The sequence below is a fragment of the Phoenix dactylifera genome, chromosome 6, assembly GCF_051530095.1.
Source record: "Phoenix dactylifera cultivar Ajwa chromosome 6, Ajwa_hap1_PhDact_Kaust_v1.1, whole genome shotgun sequence".
Classification (NCBI taxonomy): Eukaryota; Viridiplantae; Streptophyta; class Magnoliopsida; order Arecales; family Arecaceae; genus Phoenix; species Phoenix dactylifera.
This window is the reverse complement of record NC_143195.1, coordinates 27,885,395-27,909,004: the sequence shown is the minus strand read 5'-3', so window position 1 is coordinate 27,909,004 and position 23,610 is coordinate 27,885,395. Positions and strand designations below refer to the sequence as shown.

At 38.1% G+C, this 23,610-nt stretch overlaps 2 protein-coding genes across 2 annotated transcripts; one reads left to right on the top strand and one right to left on the bottom strand.

The window, feature by feature from the left end:
- Positions 1 to 191: 191 nt before the first annotated feature.
- On the top strand, positions 192 to 16,309 carry MGT6 (magnesium transporter 6). Its single transcript, XM_008802998.5, has 4 exons — positions 192 to 840; positions 2,880 to 3,322; positions 9,281 to 9,568; positions 15,626 to 16,309. The coding sequence occupies exons 1-4, from the start codon at positions 486 to 488 to the stop codon at positions 15,908 to 15,910; spliced, it is 1,371 nt and encodes a 456-aa protein (XP_008801220.3). The 5' UTR covers positions 192 to 485; the 3' UTR covers positions 15,911 to 16,309.
- A 3,563-nt stretch (positions 16,310 to 19,872) lies between these two features.
- Positions 19,873 to 20,979, bottom strand: LOC103715407 (thaumatin-like protein 1b). The gene is made up of 2 exons (XM_039118417.2): positions 20,824 to 20,979; positions 19,873 to 20,735 (listed from the first exon to the last, which is right to left on the bottom strand). The coding sequence occupies exons 1-2, from the start codon at positions 20,876 to 20,878 to the stop codon at positions 20,065 to 20,067; spliced, it is 726 nt and encodes a 241-aa protein (XP_038974345.1). The 5' UTR covers positions 20,879 to 20,979; the 3' UTR covers positions 19,873 to 20,064.
- Between the last annotated feature and the right edge of the window lie 2,631 nt (positions 20,980 to 23,610).

The following is a 23,610-nucleotide window of genomic DNA, read 5'->3' as shown; positions in this document are numbered from 1 at the left end:
GTAACTACAAACAGAATCCAGCTCCTCTCCGAATCGTAAACCTAAACTAACAGCCCTCCTTGTCACGAACCCCGACAGTAACTGTCGGGGCTTTAATAATAATATTTGAGTTTTTTCTATGCATAATAATACTTGAGTTGTACCGGAACTAATAATATTTGAGTAAACGGCCAGGATTTTTGATCCAGGAATCAGATGCCCCAGAGATGCCCGGGAATACATTATACTCTGAAACCGCGCAATATTTATATATTCGCTGCAATCTGGGATTCCTGGTAAAGGCCGGCGTGCGAGAGCCGTCCATAAGCACAAACGGAAGGGGAGGAGAAAAGAAAAGAGCAGAGAGAGAGAGAGAGAGAGAGAGAGAGAGAGAGATTCTCTAGGTTTTTTCCTTCTCCTCCTCCGCCGTCCTCTTCCTCGCCGGAGAAGCCAGGCCAAACCCTAAGGTGAGAGAGGGATTTCGATGGTGGCGGGAGGAGCCGACAATGGGGAAGCGATCCGGGAAGAAGCCCTTGTCCTTCCTCTCCAGGCGGATCCGATCGGCCAAGCGGCTCGAGCTCCAGCGGATGCCGCCGTCCCCGAACCCCGCCGCCGCTAACGTGCTCCAGAACAACGCCGGGAGTTTGGCCGCGGAGGCGGCGCCGCCGGCCGCCGCCGCCCCGCATGGGGCCAAGGGGGCGAAGAAGAAGACCGGGGCCAGGCTGTGGATGAGGTTCGATCGGGACGGGCAGTCGGAGATCCTGGAGTGCGACAAGAACGCTATCATCAAGCGCGCTGCCATCCCCGCCCGTGACCTCAGGATCCTTGGCCCCGTCTTCTCCCACTCCTCCAACATCCTCGGTGAGCCCCTTCCCCGCGATTTCTTTGTTGTTCTTTGATTGCTGGATCTCCTAATGCTTTTTGTCCCTGGAGTTTGGGCTGGTCTTGTGGAGAAGTGCACATGGGGGAGGTTATATTGTTATGTTTTAGTTTCTGCACGGTCTTCTCATATGTGGTATAAAAAAAAAGTTTGCATTTTTAATGAACTTGAGCCGCCATAAATAATCTTCTGTTCTTCAAGTTTGGCAAGAAAGACAGCTATATGGGTTTCCAAGATTTGGAACTTTGTTTCGGACACCTTAAACATGATGCTTAGGAGTAAATCCTGAATTACATATCAAAGACTCGTGATATTCTCTCTTTTTGATTGCACATGGTTCCCTTTTTTCGGTGGCAAGTTCAGGAGATAATGATTTATTTGTAGGATAATGCTGTTGCCTGTTAGTGAACTATGAACATACTTATCTCATAGTTATTTTGTCTGGCTTCATGAATTATCCTTTCATCTTGCATTGTTGCTCTCTGCAGTCTTTCCCTTCTCACGCATGTAAGATTTTGTTGCTTTCTGCCGTCTTTCCCTGGTCACACATGCAAGGTCTCCTTCTCTTGGCAAGGGCTTCCATCGTCATTGTTGTACATGAACATACCTTTCTCAGTCTATTCAATATGAGTTTATACTTTATCATCAATTTGTCATGTTAATCAAGGTTTTGTCTCATGCAATGTTTCAACACCTCTTCTTAGTTTCATCATGGATCCATCTTAACGTCTGCATCTATATATTGTTCATTTTAAGCATGCATAGCAGCTTAGGAGCCCACTTTTCAACGTGCAACTTTGTTCACGTTATAAGGTTGTTTCAAGAATAATGCTTCTTAAAAATTTAAACATTGCTAATGTAGATTGTTTGGGAAATATCTTGGTTCCATTCATGGAGAAGGTCTCCATGTTATTCTGCATCAGGGTTTCAAGATTTGGGTCCTCTGCTTTATTAAATTTGAGAGGTTGAGGCTTTGAATTCTTTTTATAATTTGATATTATGGCTAATCGCAATCCTTTTGGTGTCTCATTAGTTCTTTGAAACCATGGCAAGTTTAAACAACCACTATGCCTCTTAGGAGATGCGGCTTATTCATGAGCTGGATCCAAGTGATTTGGGGATCCATTGTCATTGAGAATAAAGATGGCAAATACACTTGGATTGGAGTGGAAGTATGGTTGCTAGAATGTTTATTAGAATGCCATAATGAATTGTCCCTATGCATAAATGTTGCTTCATGAGCTTCCCATAGGATGAACCATCTCTTTCAATATCTGCAATATTATGTTGTTAATGTGTGGCGTGTGCGAATATAATACATATCTTCTACAATTTTTATCATGAATTTTGTAACTTGCTAATGTGCAAATATTGTTTTCTTGTGCTATTAATGTGAAAATTTACTTGAAACAAAGCAGTGCGGATACTAAACAACATCTAACAAACTTCTGTAGTATAGTTTAACAATGCAGTGCATATGTTTATTTGTTCAATACAGTTTACACACCAGTACAAAACAATTATTATTTTTTTTTAAAAATTAAACATAAATTGAATAAAGTTGCTCACTAGCGTATATCACCATGCATGTTGTGAATCCATTTATGAAGTTTTTTATCTTTATGTGCCTATGCATGCCACCATATACCAAAATATCTTTATGTACCTATCCTCATGTGCAAAAGAGTAGGCAAAAAGTAACGTCAGATATTATCAAGTTTGGTTAGAAAAATCACATCTGCTGTTGATGAAAATAGTCAGTGCAAGTAGAGACATGACATTGAAAAAATATAAGAGTTTTTTTTGGTATCATACATTAGATTATTTATTAAGTTTTTTTTTCTGAATCTTAACCATGGTCATTCATGATTCTTACTTGGATTACTTTCATACTGCGATATTTGGACCCTCCTGGAACTTATTGTTAAATGTAGCATATAGTTTTGCTTCCTACTGTTATAAGTTAACTGAATTGCTTTTGTTAAATTATTCACCTTTGGTGCTTTGGGTTACATTCCAGCCAGGGAAAAAGCAATGGTTGTCAACCTAGAATTTATTAAGGCCATTGTTACTGCTGAAGAAGTCCTGCTACTGGATCCTCTGTCTCAGGAAGTTCTTCCTTTTGTGGATCAATTAAGGCGACAACTCCCTCTTAAGAGTCCATTTCGAATTCATGAGCCTGACCATACAGACAAAGAAACTAAAGAAATGTGTTCAGTTGATGGACAATGGCTGCATGTTAATGAAGCATCTGAAGGTGAATGTGAGCTTCCATTTGAGTTTCAGGTATTGGAGATTGCGCTAGAAGTAGTCTGTTCATATTTGGACTCTAATGTTGCTGATCTTGAGAGAGTTGCTTATCCTGTGCTGGACGAACTAGCCATGAACGTTAGCACCAAGAATCTAGAGCGTGTACGAAGTTTAAAAAGCAATCTTACTCGTTTGCTTGCACGTGTTCAAAAGGTATCCGATCTTGTGCCTAAGCTCTTAAGATATGTTCTCTATATAATCTTTGTCTACTGGTGTTGAAGAATTTGTAAGTTGATGACATTTCTATTGTTTTACCACTTGCTTCCTTTTATTCTTATCTTCTTGGAGAAAGGCATATCCAAGGTTTGCCATTTTGGTATCGGATTCCGTACTAGTACCATTCTATTACAGTGTCTGTATGCGGTACGATATGAGACGATGAGACATACCAAGTGTTGGTACGGTACGAGATTGCGTATCGATTCGGTACCAATATGGTACAGTACATTCGGTACAGTATGGTGCCGGCCGATATGACGAATCTTGGGCATATAATTCATTAATATAAAGAAAAGATTGAAGTATCAGGATATAGAATTGATATGTACTGCCCATATGGCTTGTATCTACCCTGTACTGACCCGTAACACTACGAGGCATTGTTCGTGCCAACTGAACTGTGTGTCGGTATGGGGCTGTACCATAGTATGGAACATTGTGATTAATGATTGATATTGATTTGCACCAGGGTAGCATTAATTTTTAATGTTGTTTTTCTCAAAATATCTGAAATATTATTTGTGAAATTGCCTATCAGTTATTCCGTTTCTTTCTTTAGTCATGAAGTCCATTAATTTGATGTGTTCTCCGTCATGCATTTTGAACTTTTTGAGCACTCTTAGAAACTATGCAAGGTGAAATTCAAATTATCAGTTCACTTAACCTGACCACTTCATGCTCATCTAGTACTTACATTTTAGTGTAGTGATTTACATATTGTTTAATATACTGAGTATTGTTTCCTGGAAACTCCAAATTTTGGATTTTTAATGTGTCGGACAATTGGGACACTTTATGAGACTCTTTGAGATTTCATACCAAGAAGTTATAATGTATCATCATTATGTGTCTGCTTTCGGCACTTCTATATGAAAGTTTTTAATTCTAACATACAATTTAGAAACCCTTTTATTAAAGGTTATGAACTTAAGGAGCATGGATCTAGCTTATTATTTGTTATATATGGGGCTGAAAATGGGTCTAGTAAAATTCAACCTTATCTATTTTCATATTTGATTATGATCAGATTGGGATAGAAATTCTGGTACCTGATCAGATATATAAAATCAGATGTCGACTTATATGTCTTGTTGTTTTTTACGAACTAGTGACCTTTCACTTAGATTACAAGTGCTCTACCACTAAGCTACATGCATTTTTGTTTTATATAAGTAGTTTATTTTTCTTATTTATATCTATTCAAGTCACTAAATAATAATCTGATGTATGTTATGATATTTCATATTTTAATCATTATTTTTTGTAAAAAATACTTTTTGATAAAAATAAATATAATATACTTTATTTTATTCTTTATGATATTTTCAGAATTGTATTGTCAAAATTATTTATAAATATTAATAACTTCTATGTATTCTTACATTTGTATATAGTTTTTCTTATTCTCTCTTAAAATAGTTAATTAATGATTCTTTTTTATTTATGCTGTAATGAAAGGATAACGATGGTATTTGATGCAAAAAATTATTAATATTTTTATATTTTATTTTTATTTTAAATATTTTTTAATATTTTAATACAAATTAGATCGGAATAGTGACCTGGACCCTTGACCAAGTTGGTCTTCGTGTTGGTTTAGTAACTACGCCTTAGATCTTTAGTTACCTGTGTATCATGTGCGATCTACATGGTGAATTTTCTTTTCCATCCTTTGTAATTATATAATTAATGTTAGTTTTTACCATTAAATTTTGCTAAATTCAATTTATATGCACATAGTATCTGACACATATTCATGTTTGGACAAAAAAATATAGATATAGCTAACATACTTGCATCTGTATCCGTACAGAACAAATATGGATATACTTAATATATTCGTATCTCTTTAGAAAAAATAACAACTCAACTCAATTCAACAAGCCTTAGTGCCAAACTACTTATGGTCAGTTAGATGAATCCTTTTCTTTCATTCCATTCTATTTAAGGCCAAACTTTCTAAAAGATGTAGCAATATTAGGTCCTTCCATACTAGTTCATCCTATATGATTTTTGGTCTATCTTTTACATCTATCTAATTATTCCTTTGGACCGGTGCATCCCTCGATCTTGTTGTACATGTTTAGATCATTCATTTAGAACAAATATGGATACTAATTTTGGTATCCGTTTAATATTTGTATCCATATTTATGTTTGTTGAAAAATATGGATAGAAATATTAATATACCAATATTCAATCCTTTTTCAGGCCTAATTATATACATATATCAGTAGATACTGTGTGTTCATCATATATAAGATAAGATGTGTCCACATGTATGACTGCTAATAAATTTCTGTGTCGGATTACTCTGGATGCTTGGACACTTGAATACTTATCCCCCATGTTGTGTGTCCAACATTGATACCAAGAGCTTATTGTCCAATTGAGATGATATGGAATATGTATCATTTGAATATGAAAATGTAGAAGAATGAATAGATCATATGTACACACATACATTGTTGTTGGATAGATACAGCAAAAGGTGGAAGACTAGTTCATCGTGGTTTCAAGGATCATTCACAGATGTGAGTGGCATGTTTTGTTGCCAGATACTGGAGTGATGGGAATTGCTTGAAATGTTATCTCAACAGTTGAATTATCAATCATATTGAGGAGGGAGGTCTGTTGTTTGGTGGAAAAAGATAATAACAATTTGATGAAGTTAGCATGTATACCTTAGAAACAAGGAGGGAAAAAAATGGGTGTAGATTTATTTGACACACGCCCTCCATAAGTAGTTTATGCAATATGTTAGCCAGATCACTAGTGTCATTTTGGCCACAATTTGTGTCTATTGCTTGAGTGATGCTAAATTCCTTTATTGCTTAAGTAGCAGTATTTTCTTTTAGTAACTAAATATGGAAGTTGGCACTTGTGGAATGTGGAAAAGGGATTGTCCTGATGGAGGCCTTTAGGAAAAATCACCGTATTAGGGCTTGTTTGGATAGGCATTGATCACACAAGAAAGTAGAGGATCTGGATCAACAGCATGTGTTGGATCAGATCAAGTGCTTGGATGCCTGAATTGGAGGTCCAGCCTTGTTGGATCCACCTGATCATGTCAAACAGAAAAAAGAGGTTGCAGCCTGTTTTTTTTTTGTTTGATGCTTTTGAGTGCTGGGTGCGAGGGCTTGAGGGAGAGAAAACATAAAAAATAGGAGGTGAGAGGAAATTAGGGCATGTTCTCTTCTGCCTTGTTGCTGGCCTTCAGGACTCCTAAGCTTGCTAGCATTTCTCCAGTAGCTGGTTTCACCACCTAGTTTAGCCACCACCTCTCTCTCCATGGTCTCAGCGGCCGCTTGAGACCTGTCACAACAACTTCTGCTTTCTTTCATCAGAGCTGCACCACCACTGTTTGTCCGCCTATCTCTTGCTCTCTCTCGTTTCGGCGGCTATTGGAGATCCATCATGGTAATTGCAACCTTCCTTCACTGGAGCCCCACAACCATTGTCTCTCTCTAGCTCTCTCTTGCATGCACCTCTGTGTCCACCAAAGCCTCATCGTGATGCACCCATTGCTGGAGCTCCATCACCACTACCCTCTGCTTCACTGCCGGAGCCCCACCACCATTGCCACCTCTCAGAAACCGTGGAAGAAAAGGATAATCTGGATCTGAGTTTTGATTTGAGGAAAATGCTTAATTTAGTAAAGAAAGTAAGAAGATATACAATCTCAAATTTATATAACATACATCTTATATGATCTATTGATATTAATTGGCTAGGTAAATTTTTTCTTCAGTATCCAAACACTTGTTGGGATTGCTAAACTTAAAGAATCCTCACTCATAGGATGTCAAGCATCATTCCATGTGGCAACATTTTGGGTAAGTATCCAAAATAACCAAACAGGTCCTTAGAAGCATTTTGGCAAGGATGCTTGTTCAGTTGCAGGCCTTATGACTTCCATGGTCAAGTGACATGTGAAAGGATTGCGATTATCTTTAAAGAAAGGAAAAATGCAGAAAACATATACTCTTAGTGAAAATGGTCAAGCAGCAAGTGATACTTGTTTTTATTTCCAATGGGAGGAAAAATGACCTATCAAAATTTTAAATCTCAGGAGTGGATGTGGGAGTGGGTTCAGGTTTGGGTGCATGGAGGCTAATATTTTAACATTATCTAAAGTAAGGGAGTGGATGTGGGTTTGAGTTTTTGTGATGTTTCCAAAATGGGTAAGTCACCCTACATAGAAATTTCTTGCTACTAAAATCTTGCATCCGTCATCTTTTTTCATGTCTCAATAGAGAGAGAATGGCACACGGGGAATTTGTGTAGGTAACCTAATGGGTAAAAGCAACCAAAATTGATGGACAATCAATTAATAAAACTCTGTAAATCATGGTATGCCGTACCGGCCCGAATTAGGCGGTATGGAATATTCCGTACCGGTACCTGGTACGGGTGGCATACCGAGTATCGGTACGCCAAAAAAAATTTCATACCGTACCGACAATGTGCTAGTGTGGCACTGGTACGGGGTCTAGTACCGAGACGACGAATCTTTCTCCAAATAATTTATAATTGCTTCAAAGTCTCAGCTTCCTTATCTCCCTGACAACATTGTGGGTTCATTCAGAAAATTATGGTATCCTGAAACCATAAATGTAGTCACACGATTAACTGCATCTTGGAATTTATTGGATATTATTTTGGCATTCAATGGTAAAACTGTTCAAAAGAACTTTTGCATATACTCATATAGCCTCATCTGTCATCTTCTTTTCCTTGCTGGATAATGGAAACTGGCATACTGGGAATTAGGCTGGATTCAGAAATTTTATCCTATTACAATTATAATTGTGATATTTTTTGTTTGGCTTTCTTGATGATGCCATTGTTATAGGACTAGTTTGCTGACTGATTTTTACATTTTCCCATAGCTAGAAGAGCATGGTGGTTTCAAATAACTAGCTGCTTTACTTATTTTATTCAGATAATTTAGACGACACTGCTGCATGTTTTGGAAAGTTTCTGTACTCTTATATTGGAAAACTTGGTTACCATCCTGACTACCTTTCATGAGACATGTTTGTTCATACATATAGTAATGAGATTTTGGAAAGGATTGGAGGGACATGATCTGTAATGGCCAATATCGGACTATAAACTGTAGGGAAGTTTCTCCGATCGGAGTTGTGTCGGAGAAACTTTCACTTTGAACAACTCCCCCCGAGGGGGACGAGGCCGGAGGCCGAAGGGGGGTATAATACCATAACATTGAATCTATAGATTGAGGAGATTTTGAAAAAAAGGGGGAGGTACCCCCACAAAAAAACCCTCAATTTATTAATCACAAACGAGCTTTAAGATAGGTTCTTAAGTCAACAAAGCCCTTTTTTCTTAGGATTTCATCTCTGTTTAAGCACCTCTGTTAAACTAGAATGGAAATAGGCAGGATTTTAAAGGATCTATCTCAATGGCTTTCTGAATTGAACAGGATTCATCATCAATAATTAGGCATAAGCATCATGAGCTTGAAGGAGGCTTGCTGCTCTGAAGTGTTCCATCAGATCTATGTTTTTGACATCAGAAGATGCATCTGCTCTGCAGATTGAACTAAATATCTAATCAATCCTTACTTTATCCTGGTCCTCAAGAAATGCTGCATATCACAAAATGAAGAATTTGCACATGTGACGTGTTACTTCTTATAGATTGTACACTTGAATGTACTGGTATAAGATTTTTTTTTAATCACATCATCTTTTGTGCGTTGTAATCTTTCTCTGAATTTTTTATAGATCTTTGCAAATCTATTTGATTTACTGTGATCTTATTGGATCCACTGGTATTAGAACTTATCTAGTGTTTTGGTCAGTGCTTGTAATGTATGCTGTAATTGTTTTCACAAGAGTAAGTGGTACTCTTCTCTTTTACCAGGTTAGGGATGAAATCGAACATCTTTTAGATGACAATGAAGATATGGCACATTTGTATTTAACAAGAAAGCAGATCCAGAATCAACAATGTGAAGCTTTGATGGCTTCTGCAGCTTCAAATAGTATTGTTGCTGCAGGACCAAACCTTGCAAGACTCAGCTCCAATATCCTTGGGAATGCAAGCATGGTTACCAGTATTTATTCAGATGATAATAATGTTGAGGATTTAGAGATGCTGCTTGAGGCTTATTTCATGCAACTGGATGGCACCCGTAATAAAATCTTGTCGGTTAGTATATACATGTTTCTTTTTGGTGATAGAATACATTGCTATCTTTACAAAATGCATGATATTATTATTTTTGTCATTCATTTTGAAACATGTAGAACAATTTTGAATATTTACTTTATTTGTCGTAGAAAAGTAGTATCTATTATGAAAACAGGTAGCATAGTAGCCTGTTATTCCATCTTAAGTATGACAGCATATTCCAGTTTCTTATGGTCCAGTTGATTTATTCTTTTATTATCTTTATGAATCTGCACATGATCTATATCGACATGTGTACAGTCTGTATAAAGAAGAACAAGCATCCTAGTGTGATAGGTTGCTCATTAGTTTTTCAGTTATTTATATTTTGGTAGTATTGTAGATAGTCTATATGCTTTGACATCCTGATGAAAGAATGCATTCACACCAATTGTTACTTCCCAAGTTTTATATATCAGAGCTTCAAATTGTTATCCTCATCCACTGTTGAATCTTCAGAGATCTTGCAGTGGAAGACCATATTATCTTTGTAAGATTCTTGACATTAGATTGTATCACAATCAGAGGATCCTTTTCTAGTGAAGCATGCAATGACTGCCAAGCTATCACCAGATCTGGTGAACCTACCATTGAAAACACTAAAAAAGCTCCTCACTTCCAAAATTTGTCTCTTTGTTGTCTCATATCGAGGTTTTGGGTTTGTGTGATTATCCAGAAGCTTATGGAATTTTGCAATTTTGACCTATTCTACATTTATTTGTAACACCTTTCAGCCTTTTTCATTTCGCCGCTAAACACCTATTGTCACCTCTAAATGATTCATATGAACCTTCACTTTCACTATTTTGGCTTGTAATATGTTTGTGACACCTTATGGGAGCAACATGCATGTGTGTTCCAACTGCCATTTATTTGGTTGAATTTGACATGAATTAAGTCTAACAAATATCAATCTCCATTTACTTTCAGCTAGTTGGAAAAGCCTCATGATGTTTTCTCTTCATTTCTCCCTTTTTTATTTCAGAGTAGTAATATTGTATTTGTTCCACTTTTGTCATTTCCTGCCATTTTTTTTGCTTTTGTCATAATTGAATTGTTAATATTATTCATGAATAGCTAAATCTATAGTAAACATGAGTTCCTCTAGTCTCATTCCTTTTACACCCTACATCGTTCTCATTTAATGTCCATAGCATGGTCTGCCGTACCATCAGGTACGAAGCGTACCATACTGTACCGTACCGGATGAAAATCGGTACGAAACTTAGCTTCAAATCGGTACAAGCTTTGTACCGTCCTGTGTCGAGGCGTACTATCCCGTATTGAGGCGTACTATCCGCATCGAGGCGTACTACCTCGTATCAAGGCGTACCGACCTGTACAGTACCACAATCAAGTGACAGCCGCTAATGGTTAGCTTGACAGATTTCCTGAGGTGTACCGTATAAAAATTAAAAAAAAATGGATAGAGAGCTATTTCGGTGTAGAAGTATACCGTACCGAACCGAACTGAATCAATAAAGTACCGAGATTGTGGACCTTGCTTCGTAGCCTTCATTAGATCTTATTTGATCTATCATTGCGGCCTCTAAAGCCCTCTCCTGTCAGTAATAGCTACTATCTATTGCTATACTAGTCTTTTTACTTCTAGGAACTTCACTAGCCTATTTGTTTTACTGCAAGTGAACTTTGTTAACCAGCATATCCTATTTCCAGCATCCCTTGTTAGCCTTTTAATTTGTAGTTCCTACTGCCATTGTCATGTCTGGTGGATCTGTTTTCGCTGTCAGCATCTAGTCTAGGCTCCTTTCCTTGGCCAGACCTCGTGACATATAGATTTAAATGAGTCAAACATGATCGACCTAGCCTTGCCTCGAGCTTGGCTCGAGTCATGTTCTATTCATTGGAATAAAGTAGAGGTTATCTTTGGGAGAGACAGCCAAGAGGTTGATGGCTTTAGTCTTGAAAACCGGTATAGTTCTAAACAATTAACTATGTAGGGTTCAAAACTCTCTTTCCTGCCTTTTATTTATTGAATTCAACTTTTTCTTTGCTCATTTGGTGTTACTTGGTTTATTTCATAAAAAGTTATGGCTTGGCTATCCTACTTTCCTTACTTGAACTCAGCATGAGCTCAACTCAGAGCTCGGTTTATAGAAACATGAGCTACCTCAGGCTCAACTAGGTTGGCTCACCATGTTTGAGGGAGGAGGAGAGAGTAAGGAGCTAAGGGGAGATGGCATGGACATTTATATCATGGGGTAAGGGCTGGCATGAAGGATTTTTTGATGATAGTGTGGGATATTATGTTTGAAGTGTACGAGGCTATGAGCTTAAGTGCGATGACAGTTTGATGTCTTGCTAAATCAATAAGACATCGAGAATTGAGAATAACTACTGGTGCAATGGGAAGGCAACAATGAAGGTTGCTATGATGGTTGATGACTAAAGATATGGTCGGGTCAAGATTGAAAATCATGGCTAGGGGTGGCAAATATGACCCTGACCCATTCAATCAATCAGATCTAACTTGGACCTGTCTGACTTTTTTCGTGGTTGCTTAGCTGACCTGAGCCATCCAATTGGTCAGATTGGGTTTAGGTTGAAGGTCCTCAAACTATTGGTTCAAAGATCCCTAATTATAAAAATTAAATATCATATAAGATATTTGAAATTTGATATGATTTGAGTGATCCAGTGGCTTTAGGTTTGATTTACTAAATTACTAAAACCTAAGTCCTAAGCCGCCTCCAATCCTCTCTCTAAATGGGTGCTGGCTGCTGGCCCCTCCTTTTGCACGGGCCTATCCTGTTTGGGTGCTTTGAAACCCTTAGGATCCCATTTTGTTGATTGTGCATCCTCAAGCATAGTTACTCTTCTAGTTTACTGTCCTCTTTTTATGTTAGAATAACTATAGTTCTATCCATGATTGCAGAATATCTTTCACCATAACTTTTTAGGGCATGGTGTTGTATGTGTTTATGTATGCCGATGATTAAACTAGCACCTCTTGTGTTTTGACATGCTCATGGGTGCAAGTCCTGTAACTTCATATATCCACTACATGCCTTCACACGAGAATGCATATATTCTATCACCTGCTCATTTTCAAGTAATGTTGGATATTTTTTCAACTGGAAGGAAGCAAATTTTAAAACAATATCCTTGTTAATTCATGCTCTATTATTGGTAAATTAGATGCAGATGTAAACAAAATGATTTTCTGCGAACACAAACATTAGTATTGTTTTCGGCGTCTGCTTTAAATGTACAACTCAATAAAAATCAATCTTAGCTTTATAGTTGAGAAGAAACTCTGAAGTCATTGACAGATAAAATATTCTGCAACAAGGGGCGACATCCTGGGTGAGTGATTTGAACAGGTTACAGCCACTAACATATAAAATAAGGTGTTCATACATGGGCTATACAACTATTTATGGTCAACATTTCACTCTCGTGTTTTCTTGGTATACTAGAAGCATGAGGAAGGATGAGTCCTTATGAAGTGTTTTAAGATTCTAGGTGATTGGATGTCTGGTTGTAGTAGCAAGCAATTGTGAGATTCTAGTGGACTGAATGTCTAATTGTAGTATCTATCAATCGTGATGCCCATCTTCTTGTGGAAATTTGGATTTTGGCAGTGTGAGCATCAGTTTTCATAATGTAAAGGTGTGGAACAGCAATGGGTTACCCAGATTAGAGGAGATGCCACATGCCTCCATCGTAGTGTGGGCCATTATTCAGTGATTGGCCTCATTGTTGGTTTGATGAAATATCTATTGTGAGGTAAGAGTGTCCTGAGAAGATTGATTTGCTCTCATTTGGGAATGTTGAATATTGTTATCTCTCATTTGGGGATGTTGATTATTGTTACTATGCTATCAGCATTGGTGGCATGCAGCTTATTTCGAGAGGAATTATATAATGGTTTCATAATGGCATCGTAGAATGTTTCTATTGGGTGAGATAATGAATAAAGAAGGGTGTTGACAGTCTGGCCCATCATTAGGACATGTCATGCACACCAGCAGTAGATGGTTAACAAGTCCATGCACCCCCATCAGCTGGCAGATACTCGAAATCAGACAATTCTGAGACTGGCCATTAACTCAAGATTCTCAGAATAGATTACAAGACAGCAATGTCTTTTATTATCATCATAAAGAATGAAGGTGTCATTGGCAAACCAAGGTGTTGAATTTTTATTGCCTGCCTAAAGTTCCTCATCTAGATTAAGGCAAGAAACATTTCGTAACATTTTGCTCTGAAGTTTTTTAATAAGATCCTTTTCTCATGTCTTTTCTTTATCAAGGGTCATCTTTGGAAGGAGGTCTGATTTTGTCCCATTATAATGTGAATGAAAATGTTTAAAGCAGTTTGTTAGATTGGCTATCATGCACCAGATCTGATGTTTGGCATTTGGCCATCTTTTAAGAACATGTCTATGTTTTCCATTGTAGAAGCTGAAAAACGAAGAAGAGAGTGCTTAGGGAAGCATTCCTGCTTGCCACTTAGTTTATGCAGTGCAAGACTTAAGATTAAAAGGAAGCAGGTTTCCTGAAGAGATTGGGCATTGAGGTGGAGATCATACAAAGAACTGATAAGTAGGACATGCAGTGCGAAGCTCCTGAATATAATAATACAAACCTGAACAAGGATGGTTCTTGTTGAGGGAGATGCCCTATGTTCTTTCTTCATTGCTGGCATGAAGGAAGCAGACAATGTAGTTATGAAGGGAATACTGGTGATGTTTGAGGGATAAAGGTGATTGCTAGTGATAGATGCTAACTCCATAAGCCGATAGTGAAATGCAATTCCTAGGCCATTTATAGAGCGCATATGAAAGGTAAGAAATCATTTTAGGTTCTTTTTATTTCAACGATAAGGTGATCAGTGGACAAAGTGGCAGAATGTCTAGCTGACCAAGGGAGCATAGATATCCTAGTTCTAATAATGGTTTATCCCATAAAATGAGCTCCTTGTTAGGATTTCATACGCAATCTTTATGTTATGAGTAAATATTAAGCCTTTAAATTATGAACAAAGAAAAAGGGCCATCTCTTGTTCATAATCTGAAAGAAAACCTTTCAGAACCATCTTATGAGCATCCATTTGTCATAGGAAATGAATTTGCTTGTTTGCTATACGTAATTCATAAGAAAATTCTCTGATTGACCTAACAAGGGGACTTGGGTTAAAAGCAAGCCTTTTTGTCAGTCAAGCAATCGCAAGGACAGTCTCAAAAGAATTGACATAGAATTTGCTTTAAAAAAGAAGTTTCTATTCTTTAGTGATTCTCTTTATCTGGTACATGTTTGCTAGTGATAATTTTATAGCCAGAGAAAAAGATGTGTTATTTGGTAATGGGCAGCAATATTTGACCTTGCAAGAGCTAAGTCAATGATTCTTTTTGCCTTGTGGTGGAGCATCTTCCATCTTGAAGCTATTTTTAGTTTTATCTGCCTGATCAAACCATCAATCTCAAATATGATAGTTCTAGCTGAATCTAGTCTTATTGCATTCCGCATTGCTAGCACCTGATTCAGGATGAAGCAACAGTTACCAGCAGGGAATAGTTGTACCAAACTCATCTCTACAAAACATTTGAAAAGTAGGTATCTAGCTTGATTATTTCTAGTGTTCATCTTAACTGTTGTTGCAATTCAGTGCCTATCTTTCTGCACCATTAGCCAAATGTTTGACCTATGCATTTAAACATGCTTCCTTGTTTCCTTGAATCCTTTGCCCTTGTTGGACCAATGGTGGTGTTTTGGGGCCTTGAGAGCAATAAAATGATGAAAAACTAATATATCCAGGTCCAATAACATGGGAAAACCCTTATTACTTGTGTCTTTTCGGATATTCATGCATGATTGTACATGCAATAATCCGTGTCATAGCAAGTGGACTGCTTATGGAGGGCTACCTACAGCTGATTATAGCTAGAAAATTATTGTTTGCTGGATAACTGGAGATCTTATGTTCTCTTGATGGCGAGTCTTTTTTCCTGATGACCTTACGTTATTGTAACCTTATGTTTATAATATATGTATTTTTAAAAAAATTAAACAGGTGCGAGAATACATAGATGACACAGAGGACTATGTCAACATCCAACTCGACAACCAACGAAATGAACTCATCCAGCTCCAGCTGATATTGACCACTGCATCCTTTGTCATAGCTATCAACACACTAATAGCCGGGATATTTGCAATGAACATTCCATGTCAATTGTATGCTCCCAAGTACCAGCCCTTCTTTTTTCCCTTTGTTGGAGGGACATCGGCAGCCTGTTTCTTGATGTTCCTGCTAATGCTAGGCTATGCCAGATGGAAGAAGTTGCTTGGTCCGTGAATGAAGCTTGTTTCAAGCAACATGGCTGGTACTGCCAGAATAATCAAGGGCATTGAGAAGCAAATATGGTCAGCTACGACTTTCTCAGTCTGCTGCATGGTTAACATGAGAAGTCCTGGGTGGATCGAAGTGAATAAACGATGTTCTTCCGGACTTATTTTATTTTGGTCTTTTTAACGTCCATATACAAGAACGTGTTTTTTCTGCTATATTACCATCAGTTGAATCAGATTTTCTTTCTAGCTGTATTACCATTAGTGGTTCATGTTATGTTTATATCTTTCTTAATTGTTAAGTAGAGGTACTTGCATATGTGAACCATGTCATGTACCTTGTGCTTTTCCGTGCGATATCAAGATCGTAGGGGCTGCTAATTGGAATATTAAACTTTTACTCGCATCATGTGTATTTTGTTTCTGTTTTTCATATTTGATGCTTTAGGCCTTTAGCATGGCACTTGTTCAAGGGACTGCTAGTTGGCTGTGGAAGCCATGATGGGTCAGGTCTTGTTTGTTTGAGGGTGACTGGGATCAAACAGCTCTCCAGCTATGTATGGGGGGATTATTTTGAAACACAGGCTGTTGTAAAGAATGGGACACCTTGAAATACGTTGTCATTTATTTGCTATCATTTTCTTTTTCAGGATATCATAATTTCCTTCACTACGAGATGCTGGTCTGACCATTGTGAATCATCTAAGGGAGCCTTTCTGGTCTCTGTTTGCCAATGATGATTATACTTATATGGGCCAAGTGAAGTAACAAGTTATCAAAGATTCACCTTAAAATCTTATGTAATTAATCCATTACTTTAAATTTTTAAGTTTTCTATATATAAGGAAACTTATGTCTTTTGGGTCTATACTCGTCAACCTGAATTAGAGGTATAGGGCCTTTAAATAAAACTCAAGCCTGGCAAGGAGCTGGAGAAAGCATCTAATCTAAGTGACTTGTTGCATCAGAAAGCGGTTAGGGTCAATTAAGAATGCAAATATCTTGATCTTTTACTAAACATGAAGTTGAAGGGAGGAAAAAGTTTCCCATCTAATTATTTTGCATGAGATGACTTCCTATATTAAGTTTTAGGTGTGTATATAAGTGTTTATATATGCATGCATGTCTAGACATAGATATTGTTAAGCTTGAAAGTATTGACAACTCATTCCTTATTAGCTTAAGCTATTAGAGCCTAGCATCATCAGAAAAATTAATTTCGTCATAAAAAAATTTTGGTAACAAAAAAATCTTCATGCTCCTTATGAAAAGTGCATTGCTAAAGGTAGATGGTGATGATAGAAATATTTTATCAACAAATATAAATTAATTATGATAAAAATATATTCGTCACTAAATGGTAAAGTATTTGGTGAAGATAATTTCCGTCATAAGTAATTGACAAGTTTATCACAATATGAAATTTTTCGTCACTAAAGATTAATCCATTGTGACATAAAAAAACTTATCGTCAAAGAGATTATATTGTTGTGACAATATTTTCTATCATAAAAAATAAAACAATTTCATCCATAAAGGATATTCTTTGTTACTAAGATTGAACTATAGTGATGTAAACAAACTCATCATCAAAAGGATTATAGGCTGTGTGACAACATTGTTCATAACAAAAAAGAAAAAAAAAGTGTCATACATTTGATGATGATGCATGCATACATATAAGTCAATATATGGGAGTCCATGTAACAGTTTTAATAAGGTCGGTCCCAATTGGGCAACTAAGAACCATGTATCGATAATTTGAATGGTTGGATATGATTTACAATATCTGATTGCTTACTTTTAAAAAATTATGTGATTTGGAGATTCCTAATCTATACCTTCATCGGTCAAACTGAATAGCTTAAATATATAAACAATGTATACATTTTGACTACTAGATGCATGAGCTTGGGATCTCTTAATTATATGATTTTTTGCTATTAAATAATTTAGAGATAGTAGATTACATCCAGCACCAAGATTGTTTGTCCGAACTCTGGTCTTCCTGTCAGGACCAATCTTATTTGGATTGTTGTGTGGGCACCTACATGCTAGCTTTGCTGTACATATATAGAGAGTAGAGGGAGAATGTGGTAATATCTTGGCTAGATGTAAAATAAAAGACAATATGTTGTAGCCGTTGCGGGTTATCTACGTATGGGTCTTTTTCCAATCAAACTGTATACTGGTTTGATTGGAAATATATGGAAGCATCGTTTGTCTCGTCGCTGGAAGCAAGGGTGCTCAAGCTTCACAACTTGGCCAAACCTAGCTAGTCTAAAGGGCTGATCAATGACAATTGGCTACAAAATCCAGACAGCCTTCCACTAAAGACAATCCAATCAACATCAAATCCTTCTTTACTCTTCTGCAAGGATCCTACCTCTCCAACACTAGCCGGCCCTAGTGGAATGGTATTCTACTTAAACCTTCTCAGTCAGAAACTGCTGCAACTTCTTTGTTAAGAGTGGCATCCTATCTTATTTTGAAAATCATATGAAAGCTTCCAAATCATAAGAAGGTTGAAATCTTCATTTGACTAGAATGCAATAATAAAATTCTGATAGCTAACAATCTCCAAAAAAGAATTTGGAAGAGGAATTGGTGAATCATTTGTCTTTGTAGTGCAATCACACCGCTTCAAATTGGTTCTAACACAAAAACCCAATATATCTAATCTGGCAGACAATTTTATAGCCGTTGGACAACTTGGGGAATTGCTAATACTACCACCTACAGGACAAACTATTTAGCACATCCTTTTCTTACTATTTCTTCCTATGTAATTGGTTATTTGTTGTTAGGGGCAAGTTTAGTTTTTTTTTTTCCTTTTTTTTCTTCTTATTGCTTCCTAAATCACCATTGTAATTTCAGCGTTCCCTTCTCACCCCCTTTTTTTCCTCCTCCTATTGTCCTTTTGAAATTCCTGCATTCGTACTTCTCTCGTTCTCACCGTGTCTCTTATAACATTTTATTGTTTTACCCATCTTACTTCTCTCGTTCCCATGTGTCTCTTATAACATTTTAGTGTTTTAGCCAAAAGGATTATTTTTCCCAAACTCTTTTCTCAAAAAAATTGGAAAAAAAATCTAACCGAATATTCATATTGATATGATGTTATACTATACTTGAAAAAGTCTCTCTTTTCAGGGTGATTTCTAATTTATTATATAAGTCAGCCTGAATAGCAATCTTTGATAATATCAAAAAAGCATATACGGACATAGGCATCACAACTCATGAGTTAAAACAGAAAGAGTGCTTGTCGTGATAATCAGCTCCATATCCAATTCATACAGAGACCAGTATTTGGGTGGGTGGTGTGTGACATTAGCACCGTGCTTGTCGGATCTACACATCATGCTTGTTTGTTTAGCTTTATCCTATGACCCAAGAAAGGTCTACAAGCAACCACAAGAAAAGAGCAATTTTAATCTGATTAACATATCAATTATCGTGCCTATCAAAATTTAACCATAAAGATATATGGAACTCTTTTACATTCAACACTAAACTAGATTTTCGAACCTAAAGGCAATTTTGGTGGGCAGATGCAATGGGCCTGAAGATGGAACTCTTTGATGGATGTTATGACATTAGAGGGAGTACAGACGGTTGCGATTGCCATCATACACCTACGTTTAACTTATACCCTCTTATTATTCCTCTCTCCTAATCAAGAGTTTGAACTGATTAGAGCATGCATGCATGCATGCACACACACACATATACATATAAATATATAAATATATACATAAGCACACATATATGCACACATAGAATCTATAGATAACTACAGACAGGTGTTAGTTTTGGAGCATGGAATCGGGTTCGAAAACTGTAGATGACGACTGACATGGGGCGGGAAACCAGAATTTGGCAGTTGCAGCGCACATAAATTATCTAAATTGTCGCAATCCAATTATTGCCCTTCATACAATTTGGGAGGATGCTCTCCCTCAAACGTAAGGAGCAAAAAAGAAGTTTATTTATTTGAAATAAGCATTATTTTGTCGTGCAGGTGGATGACCGCACGACGTGAGAGCCTCAACAAACGATGATTCGGAGAGCATGCTCTCCCTCTCCGGATTTTGGGCTTTATTCTCCTATTATTACTATAGTGTAGATAACAAGGACTCGGTGATGCACCAAACGTTCTTAAGGACAGAAGGTGATGAGGTAATTAGCCCCAGTGCAAGTGAAGAGACTGGTTTTATCATCATAAGCGTAACTGTAAGCCTGAGGGCACTCTTTCTTGAAGAACTCGGAGTAGGTCGTCGGCTTGCATGTTGCCGAGGTGTTATAGGCTCCAGTGCAGCAGTACTTGGGCTGGTTAAATTCCAGGCAAGCGCTCTTGCAGCCGACGACGGAACCGGATACCTTGTCCTGCAGCACTGCCGGGCAAACGGCGTTGATGTTCGCCGAGCATGATGGGGCGGTGCAGCCCGACACGCCCTGTGGAGTGATGGAAACCGGCAAGTTGAAGCCATCGACCAAGCTAATGTCGTAGTTATCCTTCCCACCATCGCCCTTGAGCGTGAACTCGACGAGCGAGGCGGGTGGGGTACCACCTTTGCCGTTGCATGCGACCTGCCCGCTGCCGCAGTCACCGGTCTGGCATGTAAATTTCCCCGACGAGTCGGTGGAGCAACCGGTCCGGCCCCACATCCGGCCGGCCCACGTGGCCGGGGCGTTCATCGATTTGGAGGCCGAGGCGGCGAGCTGGAAGCCCGTCGACGGGAACGCCGGGACGTTGGGGTTGGTCTGCACGCCAGGCCAGATCGTTTTGGCGCAGTTGTTCTTGACGGTGAACGTAGTTGAAAGCCCACCTGAAAAATTTTAGAGGTTAGCCAGATGTTATAAGAAGGGAGACGAAAACAAGGCTCGGAGGCTTTAAAAATGGATCATGAAGCAAACCTTGGACGTAGAGGGCAGCAAAGAAAATGGCAAGGAGAAGCGATGGGTTGGCCATTGAGGACTAGGAAGGCTTGCACTGGATGGATTTCGAATGCAAGAGAGGAGTTGGTGAGAGCGTCTGAGGTTTGTGGGGGTATTCATAGGGGATATTTTTTGACTCCGTAGATGGAACGGGGATGATAAGATGGAGAAGTTTGGCTACGTGCATGGAGGGGAGGCGAAAAGTCCTTGTTTGATTTGTAGAATTCTTTTTCGACTGGTGGAGGTCTTTCCCACCGGCTGCGATTATAAACAGAGAGAGCCCTGGCCTGCTTAGTGGAATTCTTGCTCCGGCTACGTACGTAGCCTGGGGACCTGGATTATGTCGCATTAGGGAAGAGTAAAGGAACCGGAAGTTGCGTTGGGAGAAAAAAGAAGTTTCGTGCGTTCCTAATCTAGCGGGAAGTCCTTGGGTCGGGTGTGTCGTGTCGTATGCGCTTTTGTCACTTACTTGAAAGAGGGAGAACCTTAATGGTTGAGTTCTCATTTGTTTGGTTTTCGACAAAGCATGCCTAAAAACTTGTATTCTTTGGACGATTGATCAATTTTTCTTTTTAGGAGAAGTGGAAGAATAAGAATGCACTATTATCTATTTTATAGATTTATCTATTTTGAATGTTTTACGAAAATAATAGAATAAATTATAAAGATTATCTAAATGAAATTAAATATTATATACTTAAAAATAATCATGTTCCTGTCTTTCACTAAATTGCATCCAATATTTTATGGATTCGAAAATTTTATTAAAGAAAGCCCACCGAGCACTAATTAGAAGGAATAGAGAATTTTGTTCTTGGGGCTTGAAGCCGAAGTCACTTAATGTCGCTACTAGGAGTGATCATAATTATTAAAAACTCCAAGAACTCATTCAACATGTATTGTAGGATCATACGAAGGGTAAAGCTACGACGATCATGGTTTTATTCGAGAGCGAGAATGGGAATAAGCTCATCATTTGCTTGCTTGATAAGCTTAATTAAGTGAACGGGGAAAGTGTGAGAACCATGCGGACATATGTTTAGTCCCATATTGATAGATAGAACTTGAGTACTTATATAGGGTCAAGAAACTTAAATTATTATTCTTCATTGAAATTATATGCTTCTCAAAAAAAAAGGAATCATTTTTTCTATTAACTATGAAATTGTTACACTCAATGCCTCACATTATTTTCAAATCTACAAGTACACCTACGTATAGCATCATCTTAAAATAAAATTTCTCTTGTGTATGCACGTGAGAAGATCAGAAAGAGTAGTCTTCCTTTGTTTGATATATATCCTATCACATCCATCTTAAGGTGGATACATAAGAGTGAAAGTGTGACGAAACTCTTCATACTAATGAAGTCTGTCTGTCCCTTGACTTTGAAAAAAAAGAAAAAAAATGAAGTATTGTCTGTGAGGCCATCCACCCAGATCCCTCTATTCTTCCTCATCAATCCATCCTTCCCTCTTTATCCATCCATTAGCCCTTTCTCATTCTCTTTGAGTCCCTTTCTCCTCCTTTGAATCTTGTTCCTCATGAAGGTGTCTGTCTCTCGCGTCTGTCCATGAAGCCTCTTTCCTGCTCCCCAAGTTTCGTGGCTTTAACTCTTTGGTTTTCATGGATGCGATAAGCTATGTGAAAAAAAAAGAAAAAATCACTTCATATAGTCTTCTCTCGTGCGCGCATAAGAGAATTTTGGCTCATCTTTACCATTGGCATTGCTATCATGGTGCCACCTGTGCTATTGTAGGCATTTCAGGTATCACATTCCATAATCCCTAGAGAGGCTCAAGAATTTTTCTCACATGTTAGTTGTGCATTATGTTTAGGCTCACATCAAGATGGCCAACTAGGTCTAGAAATTTAGCAACAAGATGATTGTGGGAGTGAGATTGAAGCTAGTCGGCCTGCTTGAATAAAGTAGAATGGAGGGTATCCGCTCCATGTCAATTTCATGTCCATAAGGCTAGAACAGTAATTTCAACCCTATACTAGTATAATTTTGTGAGATATAAGGGAAGTTTTCTCGAAAACATGAATAGACATTTTTTCTATTTTGAGCTAATCAAGGTTTTGAGGGTTGAGATCATATCCTTTTTGCTTTGGAGCTAAAAAATATATGGAGAGACCTAGTTTTGAATCATAGGCGATCCATATATTGCAAGCAGTTGTGACTTAGTGCACTACAGGAAAAGGGACTTTTAGCGATGCTTTTTTCGGAAAGTTTGGTTTAGCGCTAAACTTTGCCGACACTTTTAAAAAGCGTCGGTAAATCTTGAGAATCAATAATGTTTAAAAAACGTCGTTGAAAGGAAGGACCTACGACGACGCTTATAAGTGTCGTCGGAGGCCAAATCCAATCAAATATCAACCCCCTCTCATCGATGCCTTAGCTCTTATAAGCCTCTCCTCTCCTCTCCTCCTTCCTCTAGCACCGATAATCCACCGCCTCCTCCTGCTCTCTTACCTCCATCTCGAGCCCCGATCTGGAGGCAAGCGAGGAGGAGGAAAGATGACTCCAGGTGTTCAGATCTCTTCCCCTCTCCTTGTTTATTTATTTTTCTTTCTATTTTTGGAAACTTGACTCCAGGTGAAGAGGAGGAGGAAAAGGAGGAGGGAAGATGGTGAGGGGGAAGACGGAGATGAAGCTGATAAGCGTCGCATATTTTTAGTTTAAAGAGGCGAAAGGCTGCTGGCGTTACATCGCTCCCTTGCCCCACTCTCCGCGGCGGCATCCATCTCCTCTTCCCCCTTGCA